The sequence below is a fragment of the Podarcis muralis genome, chromosome W (assembly GCF_964188315.1).
Source record: "Podarcis muralis chromosome W, rPodMur119.hap1.1, whole genome shotgun sequence".
NCBI classification, from domain to species: Eukaryota; Metazoa; Chordata; class Lepidosauria; order Squamata; family Lacertidae; genus Podarcis; species Podarcis muralis.
Window position 1 is genome coordinate 7,426,585 of NC_135674.1, and position 10,496 is coordinate 7,437,080.

The 10,496-nt window shown below is 43.9% G+C and overlaps 1 protein-coding gene and 1 pseudogene across 2 annotated transcripts in view; one reads left to right on the forward strand and one right to left on the reverse strand.

Moving 5' to 3' along the window:
- LOC144326469 (BCL-6 corepressor-like protein 1) overlaps nt 1–6,981 on the reverse strand; it is a 94,741-nt gene extending 87,760 nt beyond the window's left edge. For both annotated transcript variants that reach the window (XR_013391510.1, XM_077923018.1), the window contains exons 1-2: nt 4,238–6,981; nt 2,734–2,824 (exon numbers count right to left, since the gene is read on the reverse strand). Coding sequence is in view for 1 of the 2 variants with exons in the window: in XM_077923018.1 (XP_077779144.1) it covers nt 2,734–2,824; nt 4,238–4,323 (177 nt within the window). In the remaining variant the exon portion in view is untranslated. The remainder of the gene's footprint in view (nt 1–2,733; nt 2,825–4,237) is intronic.
- A 1,484-nt stretch (nt 6,982–8,465) lies between these two features.
- On the forward strand, nt 8,466–9,448 carry LOC144326453 (uncharacterized; annotated as a pseudogene).
- The last annotated feature ends 1,048 nt before the right edge of the window (nt 9,449–10,496 follow it).

The following is a 10,496-nucleotide window of genomic DNA, read 5'->3' on the forward strand; positions in this document are numbered from 1 at the left end:
AAAAATGCACCTTGGGCTTCTTACTGTGCAGCAGAAATAGGACATGTTCCCTACAACAGAACTGTATGAGCGGTTCAGCGTGAAGCTTGCAGCTTTCCACGCTTCCCCCCAAAAGCGCTGTGGCAACCCTGCGTCAAACAGCATGGCTTCTGCCACTTCCTGCAGTGTTCTGTTCCGACGTTCTGCAACCCCATTCTCCTGTGGAGAATTTGCGACTGTCAACCTGTGGTGTATCCCTTTCTGGCGAAAGAAACCCTGCAAAGCAGACCCAGGGAATTCCCCACCGCGATCTGATTGAAAACTACACACCCTCAGGGGGAATTGTAGTTCCACTGCAGTGATCCTCTCTTTTACCATGTTGGCAGCTTCACTCTTGTCCTTAAGAGTTATCAACCAACCATTTTGGGGGAAATCATCAATCAGAGTGAGAACAAACCTAGCTCCGCCCAGACTTGCAACTGGCATAGGGCACATAAATCTGCATGGACCAGCTCAAAAGGTTTTGTGGTTACCCTGTCAGAGGTAGGAATAAGTGCACGTTTTAACCTTAGCTTTCTTGCAAGCTCTTCAACCCAGGAACTTATCACATGCCTTTATTTTGCATCTCTCAGTGCATTCTGGCAGCTTCTTGACATACCCCCAATTGCTGTACGACATTCTCCTGTGCCACAAATGCTGACACATATCGTGAGTGGGAACGTTAGCACACTGGGCTTGTGCTGTCTCAGTGTCACCCTTACGTGCTTGAGGTGTTTCCAGAACAAAGAGCCTTGTTCTGACATTCAACACTAACCAGGTGCTTCCCACTCCTGGAAATAGAACAGACATCATTTTCAAATCTAACCTTATAGCCATCTGTAACAAGAGAAGAAACAGACAGCAGACAACATTGCATTCCTGGCACAACATAGGCTTCCAGCTCCGCCTGTAAAAAAGGAACAAAGGTATTTCCAACAGTCATTAGCTGACTCTGCGACCCATCTGCAAGTGTGACTGCTTTTCCAGTCGAAACAGCTCTGCAGTTCCACATTCGGCCACCAGAGAGCAGCAGATGATGACTGGCACCACTGTCAATGATCCAGCGCAGCATGCTGACTTCACTGGAGCTGTCTATCATCATCGCCATAGATGCAGCAAGATGATGCAAGGTGCTGTCTCTCTCACTTCCTCTGTCACGTCCTCTCCTCGCATTCCCACGCTGGGCTCCCCCTCTTATCTGGTTGCCATGGGAAACGGCCTTGGAGGCATCCTGTGCAGATTCCTTTGCTCTCCTTGGACACTCTTGATGCAGGTGTCGATCAGAGCCGCAAACAAAGCAATGACACGTTGAAAAAGCTTTGACTGTGTTTTCTGCCTTTACTGCTCCCTCACTCCTGGCGGCAGCTCTCCTTGAGGCTGTCCTGCTTCTGGGGATGTGGCCTTTGGCTCCCGCTGTGGTTCCATGGTGAACCCTCTCCAGTTCCTGCCAAACAGCCTGGGCATTTCCAAGACCCTCAAAAACTGGCAACTGTGAGCCATCCAGACTGAGCACTATAGATCCCAGGGCTCTCTGGTCCCTCCTCTGTGAGGCATTTGCCGCTGCAACTGCTGCTGCTCCAGCTCCGTCTCCAGCCTGAAGCGGAGCTGCCTCCCACAGACCTTTGGCTGTAAGCCAGGCTTTCCGGGACCATTCCTCCCAGTTATGTCCATTGAGTCTCTCAAAAGGGACTGTGTAGGACTCTTGGCCTTCCGCCATCTTCTCCCCCAGGGCTTAGCGTACTCATGTTCCAGTAGCTCCTGGCACCCAATTCTGAAGACGAGGGCTTCATCAGTGAGCTCCACTGCCTCAAGCCTTAGGCAGGATCTCCAGCTGGACCTCCTGCTCCCCCACACACAGGCATGACGTGGCTGAATCCATAACCTGTTGTGTTATGCAGGCAACTGCCACAACCTGTGATGATTTCTGGATGTCCTGTACGCTTCCTTGTGGTTCTGGACTTTCCCCAGCTTCGAGCAGAGTATCGCAAACAGTGGAGTGTGCTTGTGCGGGTGCAAAAATAACAGTCCGTACGCAGGCTTCTTTCTAATCTAAAGAAGCTTTAATGTACAGCATAGCAAATAAATCATCCAGGAGAAATAGCAGGCATCCTCCCTTTTGTCAGCGAAAACCGAAAGTAACTTCACACACAAAGAACATTCCCCATATGTGAACAAAACACACCTCCCAGTGGGCAGGACGACACATAGAGCTATTAACCCTGTAAGCTCTGATTCTCCTCACAATATCTGATCACTTGGGGATAGAATGCCTCAGCACGCGGAGGTTCCATTTAGCTATCCTGGCTTAAGAAACAGGATATCCTTTTGTACCAGATTCAGATGACTGGCCCATCTAGCCCAATACTGTCTTCTTTGACTGGCAGCAGCTTCCCAGGGTCTCAGGCCTTCCTAGAACCTGCAACCTGATCCTCTGGAGTTGATGTGGAATGAACCTGGGTCTATACACATGCAAAGCAGTTGCTCTACCTCTTGGTCAGGGGGTAAACAGCCATTAACAAATCTCTCCTTCTCCTCCATGAATGTGCATAACACCCTTTATATAAAAAGTCACCCAAGTCCATGGCCATCAGTCCACCCTGTGGCAGCCCATTCCATTTGAGCTGGCCAGATAATTAGCCACCTAGGCCCTCTGTATCTCAGCAAGTGTCAAAGCCTCCTCCCTTAGGTACAGCCACTAATACCAGCTGCCCTTACCTTAGAAAAGCTGCTGCCAGTGCAGGAGTCAGGGGAGCCCAGATGCTGGGAGTTGCTGGTGTTGGATTCTTCATCAGAAAGTGGGGCTCTCCTGTTGCAGAAAGAAGAGAAAGAACAGTGAAGCTGAGAAACAATCTCCCAAGCCTGCAAGACCCAAAGCACCCCCCCACCCCACTTTTGGGGGTATCTCTTGTTAGCAGATGCACGTAGGCAGGGGGCTTCGTCAGCTAGATGCAGTTCATGAGTCATACACAGCTCACGCTTGTCCTAAAGGATGTGCAAGCAAGGCAAGGTTGGCTTCCCAACCTTCAGCAGTGGGCCTGTGTAACTTAAGAGAAATTCAGAATCACTGAATGCTTCAGTCTTGGTCGCCAGGTGTTGCTGGACTAAAACTCCCATCATGCAGAACCAGTTTAGCCAAGAGTCAGGGATGATGGGAGCCGTAGTCCTGCAACTCCAGGGAAGCAAAAATTAAAAGGATCCAGCAAAGCTTCTCCATTCAAACCTGATACATTGAAAGTTTCTGATTTTAGCTTAAAAACTACCATCCTAATATAGATCTTGCAATATTGAGTACTACTTGGTCAAATTCATACTTTAAATTAATGATGATAATGATAATAATAACAACAACATATTATTATTATTCAATGTACCACTTAATGACAAAAAAGGCTCGATACCATGTGATGCAGTGGTTAGAGCAGACTAGGAAAGGAGAGACCCAGGTTCAAACCCCCACTCAGCCATGAGGCTCCCTGCGTGCCTTTGGGCTGATCACTCTCTTTCAAAGTAGCCTACTTCACAGGGTTGTTGTGCGAATAAACAACGGGGGAGAGAAGAACCACAAGTTACTTGGAGGAAAGGATAAAACTTTCATTATTATTAAACAACAAAGCCACACACTTCCAGCAAAAAAGAGAGAGTTAAAATAATTAACAGAGATCATAAAATGTACTGGCTGGTGCTGATCTGAGCCATCGTCAGCACATCTGGTGGGTACCAAGATAGCTACTTTAAAGCAGTAGTCTTCCAGCTTTTTCAGACCCAGGAACTTCCTTTAGCTCAATCATACATATCCTGACCCATTTATTATTTTTCTTACCATATATTTGTATGGTTGTAGAGCTACTGTTTTGACCCACTGTAGATAAGTAGCGGGTACCTGGTGCAACAGTTTAAAGCTGATGTCTGGTGCCGGGAACTTGTGGGAACTTGTGTCCCTGCAGATGTTGCTGGACTGCTACTCCCAGAAGCCCCCAGGCAACAATCAGGAATGGTGGGAGTTGTAGCCCAGCAAAGTCTGGAGGGCCACAGGTTCCCCAGCCCCACTCCCAAGTCTCTTTGGCTAAAACACCCTACAAATTAAGTCAGCTGAACTGCATTTCTGCAAACTGGAGGACACCCCTTTTCCCAGCATCCTCTAACAAGGAATCCAACACCTCATACACACCAGCTGCCCAACCTCTTCCCTCCTGGCCTGTGGAGGCCACGCGCACCTCACCTCTCTTCGCTGAGGCCACACATGCGAATCCACTCAGCGCCAGTCCAGTTGTGCACCCTGCTGTAGAGAGGCACTGCAGAGATCATGACAGCAGCTCAGTGCCAGCCAGTCTCAATCCTGTCACGGGCTCTGCCTATTGAAAAACAACAACAACGAAACACAAAGCATTAGGGCCAGATTTGACAGTTGCTGTTTTCAGCTTCTAAGGGGCAGTTCAGACAGATAAAGAGCAGGGGGGAAGTCACACTGACCCTTGGCTAAGGTGAGGTGCTGCCATGCACAAAGTTAGGCTGGAGGCAAGGGCATCTGCAGAAATGTTTTTGGGAAGGTGGAGCTAAACCACCAAAAAGGGGAAAGCAAGCTAACCTCTCTGCAGCACAAAATGAGAATAATTACCGTACTTCTTGTACTTTTTTGCCTCGTATCTCAGGCTTGAAACTTAGCTTGTTTAAAATGAAAAGCGGGGAATCTGGGAGTTATGGTTCATGGGGTGCAGGGTTGTCTCCTTTGTGGATGCCTACAGCTGGAGGAAGCATGGAACACTGCAGGAGAAGAAGTGCAAAAGGCAAAGGCACGCACGTCAGCTTGAAATTCCTTGAGCTGAGTTCTGTTCAGATAAAGAGTAATTTCCTCTCCGCACTGCCAGGCAATTAATTGCAAAGCAATTCTCAGTACAGCTATGCAAGACATGAGCTGTCAAATTTCCAGACTGGGGCCACAGTGGGAAGACCATACAGGGATTGTGGGAAACCCAAAGAGGGGAGTACTGTAACTTCTCATGATGAGAAGTTAGTAGAAAACACAACACCAAGGGGAAATTCAAAGTCACTAGGAAGCTGTGTGGTGTAGTGGTAAGAGCTTGAGACAAAGGAGACCCAAGTCCAAATCCCTTGGGCCCATCGTCATGTATTAACCTAACCTACCTAACAGGGTTGTTGTGAGGAAAAAAATTGGGTAGGGAGGAGCATCATCTATGCCACCTAGATCTCCTTGGAGGAAAGATGGGGGTTGAATGCAGTATATGAAATAAAGGGGGGGAGGAGAGATGAGGGAAGCAAGTGTTAACTCTTTCTCCCATGTTGTTTCATGCACCATATCAGTGCTTTATATGGTTATCAGAGAGCTTGCAGATGTGTGGGGGACTTAACAAGCAAATTTCATGGGATATCGATGGCAAGAAGAAAGCAAAGTACCATACAAAATGGGAGGCGGCACTGGGGGAGAAGCAGAGAGCACAGATGGGACAGGATCTCCGTGCACGAAAGATGCCAAAAGCAGAGGCCAAGGCTGCACGGGCAGCCATGTGTTTGCCGAAAGCGCAAAGAAGGACGGGGGTCAACGGCAGAGGCACGAAGGCCCCTTGAAGGATGCAGCAACAGAAACGGACATTGTTGAGTGCATTTTTTTTTTTGTTCCCAGGGAGGATGTGGGATGTGAGCCAGACAGAACCATTCCCAGGGAGCAGAGAAAAGGGGAGAGCAGGAATCCCTCGCAACTAGGGGAACAAAACCCAGGGGTTGAAAATTGGGTAGCGGAGAAAATAGAGAGACTCCAAGCTAGGCAGTACAAGTGCAAGTTCCCAAGGAACTACGAGGAGTTCCCTTCTGGGCAGGCAGCACGTAGGGAGGTGCCAAGTGCAGAGAGAATTCCACAAAGGAATTTGCAAAAGTGCCCTCGACCAACCCCACTGAGAAGTCACCCTGATGGCAAGCGCCCCTTCTCGGGAGTCAGGAGCCTTGAGAAGCAACAAGCACCTTCTTTCCCAATCCTCAGTATGCCACTCCCTCAGCAGGAAGATAGCCATGTACACCTCTTGGGGTCCTATAATGTCATCTTATGTAGCCTGGCAGATTAGCATGACCCAAAGCTCCGTCTCTGCCAATCTACAGTGAACTATTACAACAAAACAGAGGCACCAGGAAAGCAGCTTGAGCCTACAAATGTTTACTCGGAAGTTGCCCTGCTTTCAGCACAGTTGAGGCTAACTGTGAAGAGGATGCTGCAATCTGTAGGGTCTTCCAAATTTAGTAAACACCTTAGCAATGGAGCTTTGAATATAGCTCTCATGAGAAAGGGGAAAGCTGCCTCCCACTTCACCTGTTTTCTCCATTCCTCTGCCTCAGCTGCCTTTTTCAGAAGCCTGTTCCAATTGCCTGTCAGTACGCCTTTGAGCCGATGCCAACAACTGGGCTCAACAACTTCTGCCGCAACTGGAGCACTTCCCGAGACCTTCCACTCCTGGAAAGCAGGTCTAAGTGCACTGGACCCACAAATGTCCATTGTGAGCACCAAACTCAGCAGAGTATGAACAACACGGAAGAAAGCTGTGAAGCATAACTTCTTTTATTTCTATTAGCTACTGCAAACTAAAACTAAAAAGAGGTACTGGCTTGCATGAGTGTTATAGTTCTCACTCAGCCATTTAATCTCTACAGAGATAACACTCAGACTCCCACAGAATCAGGCAGGAGCGGAAGAAGCGAAGAGCAGTTTCCGCCTCCTCCTTTCTCAAAACATCAGATCAGGAGATTATTGCAATTGGGAGGGGGTGAAAATGTCCACATTGCCAGAGATGAATCCAATTCGGAACCCATACAGAAATGCTTGCTGTTTTCCTGTTTCATTGCAGAGTTATTCAAAAAGTAGCACACTTGATAATACTGGAACAATCATCGCTTGGGAGTACTACACTTGGTCCAGGATGTTGAGGTTAAAGTGGGCTGCTGGAAGCATAGAATAGATTTTGGTAGCTTACCCATAGAATTAATTCAAAGCACAACTGCATATGTCATTTAAGCTTTTGCAGGGGTTGAAAGGCTTCCGGTTTCACTGCCTCCTGAGAATAAGATAAGAGCGACAGTGAAATTTCCAGCGACCTGTATCCCATAAAAATAAAGAATTCGGCTGATAAGGAATGCATTAAGGACAAGGGGACAAAGCTAGGCTACGGAACCAACACAACGTGAACGTGCTGGTGTGGCAGAAAGAAGCCAACCCCCAAAAAATTCCCCCAAAAGACTAAAGCACAAAGAATAAAGAGCGGGGAGAAGATTTTATTTGATAAATTATGGAAATATTTCTCATTATACTTAAACAGTGCAGAACTGTACAATAAGTATCAAAAAAAGTGGAAGAATAAGAATATTTATTCTGCAGCGGCAAGTTTGTCCTATGAAAGTTGTTAAAACTACAAACACAAAGCGGCTGAACTGCTAGAGAGCAAAGAGGAAAAGACACGAAAAAATCAAGAGAAAAAGCAGAAAGAAAGACTCAACACGTGGTTTTGGATTTAAACATTTTTTAACTTACATAAATGGCAAATATGGCATAGCGTGCTTGGAGAAAAGGCTGGACTAAGTGTGGACTCAGGAGCAGAGAGAGGAACGACGCAAGAAGGGGTGGAGTCAAAGAAACAAGAGGTCTTAAAGGAGACAAAGACAGGTATCTATTAAAAGGATTACAGAGACTGGACACAGTGACACCAAGTGGTGTAAAAAAGAAAAGGCATCCAACTTTACTCCAGTTAACTGTATAAGAGAGACTGAGTGAATTGAAGAGTGAACAGGCGATTGGATAGGGGAGGAAGGTAAAAAAAAACACCACTCTCCCACCCCTGGATATACAGACTCACAAACAGTCTTCCCTTCTTACTTTTTCCCCCTTTTCCCCCTTTCCCTTTTTTGGGGGGAGTGTTGCATTCTGGAAAATTTGTTGATAAATTCCTACCCTCTACTCCCATCCTTCTTTTTTTCCTTGCCTCCCTTCCTGGCTTCCCTTTCCCCTTTTGTTTCCCTCACCTACCATTAATTTGGTAACAGGAGAAAGAGTATTATAGTTGGAATTGTTGAGTATCAACAATAATTGAAAAATAATTGGATTAATAGGAATCTCATTTGAAGAGAGTGGGTGACGAGGTGGGAGGGGAGTGGGGGAGAGGGGGTGGAATGGAGGCGGGTGGGGGAGAAGAGTGAAAAACGAAAGGTATTTGGATTATTTAGAAATATTTGGTTTTATACAGAAAGCAACAAACCCAATGGGGGGGGGGAGATAGAGAGATAAGAAAAATTGAAAAAAGTCATTATTTTATAAATCGGAAGGTGCCAAGTTTTATTTGGAACTAAAAGATCATGCCAAGGGATTAACCTTATATAACCTCAGGGAGGACAGAGGGAAAGAGTAACAATTAAGGCTTGGGATAAGGTTTTTACTTTATCCCAAAGAAACTAATATGTCATCCAATAAAAAGTTTATTACAGGCCCAACATACAACCAACAGGGCAGAATAAATTCTGGGTTAGAACAAGAAATGGACCTGAGAGACCTCATTCTGAGTTTGAAGAACAATATAGGATACATGAAAAAGGAATTCTGTGATCTCAAAATGGAAATGAATAATAAAGTAAAAGGACTAGATGATAAATTATATAGGATGGCGTGAAAAATTGATGAAAATACAAAATCAGTTACAGAATTGAAGATTCAAGTAAAAAAAAAACTCACTGAGGGAAAGCAAGAACTAACAAAATCAATACATGAACTTAAAACCAAAACACAGCATTTAGAAGAAATTTCAAAAAAAATCTCCAAAGAATTAAGAGAAAATAAAAAAAGATTGGGAAAGGGTTAAAAAGGAAAATGATGACTTTAAAATAACACAGAAGACAACCTGGGATGCCTTGTCTATTCTCCAGATGCAAACTAAAGAGAATGTTCTCAGAATACACGATGTTCCAGAAATAGCTGAAGAGAATGTACAAGAAACTATCACAAGAGAAGTAGCTAATTGGCTAGAAGTAGAAGAAGATTTGATATCAGAAAACACAGAGAATGTGTTCAGGGTAAACTCTAGAAAAGCAAAGGCACATAAATGGCCTGGGGATTGCTTAATTACATTCTCATTGAATAAACTGAAGAATAGGATCTTACAACATAGAAGAAAGAAGGCATTTAAAATAAAAGGAGAAGACATCATAATCTTGAAAGAAATCCCTCACATCTGCTTAAAAAGAGAGAAAAATATCAATTCCTGACAAATGCCCTAAAAGCAAAATCTATATTTTTTTAAATGGGAATTCCCAGAGGGAATCTCCTTTAATTTTAAAGGAAAAAGAAGATTGATTAGAAACAGTAGAAGAAGCTGAAAAATTCTACAGAACATATAAAAATGAGCTAGGGGGCAAAAGAAAGACAATAGAAGAAAGTCCAGCCTAAAATATAAGAACTAAAAGAACACTAATCTAGAATACATTAGGAACGTGATTGTAGAAGGTGATTTAACATTCAATAAAGTATTATACACTGACTTGCTAAGTTGTTAATATTGTAAATAAAAATTATTGTAACAAATTTTAACGAATAAAAATGAATCTAAAAATTATGTCGTGGAACGTTAATGGTTTAAACGAAAAGGAAAAAAAGGAACAAAGTACAACACATATTAATGAAACAAAAGAATGATGTCATCTGCTTACAGGAGACCCATGTTACAAAAGACCACAAAAGAGTGCTAATAAATCCTAAACTAGGAAAAGAATTCATCTCTGTCCAGGTAAAAAAAAGAGGGGTAGTGGTCTATGTTAGACCATGCTTAGAGCCAGAATTAATATTTTCAGACCCAAACAGAAGAATAATAATACTCAAAATTCAAAGCCAAGGAGAAAAAATTATTATAGTAGGGGTGTGTGCCCCTAACGAGAAAAAGGCAAAAAAAATTTAAAAACTAGAAACGAAGTTGTTAGACTATATGGAAGAAAAAATAATATTATTAGGAGATTTTAATGGGGTTATAAACCCACAAACAGATAGAATGGGAGGAAATAATAGACAAGGGAAATTACCATCCAGTTTTGTGAATATGATTGAGAGCTTGGAACTAAAAGATTCTTGGAGGTATAAAACATGAGCTAGAAAGAGATTATACGTATTTCTCTGAACCAAAGAAATCGGCTAGCAGGATAGATGCTATATGGATTTCTACAGACTTGCTTAGAAGGATTGAGGAGTCACAGATTTTACCAAAAACAATTTCAGACCATAATCCGGTCCTCTTAGGCCTAAAATCAGATTGGAGAACAGGAATAAGGAGAAGGAAATTTAATGAATCTTTATTGAAAGATGAAAAAATAATAGAAGATGCTAAAAACACACTGAAGGAATACTTCGAATTAAATAACAAGTAAACGAGCGATATCAGAACAATATGGGATGCAGGCAATGCGGTTATTAGAGGATATTTTATAAAACAAAATGCCTTACAAAG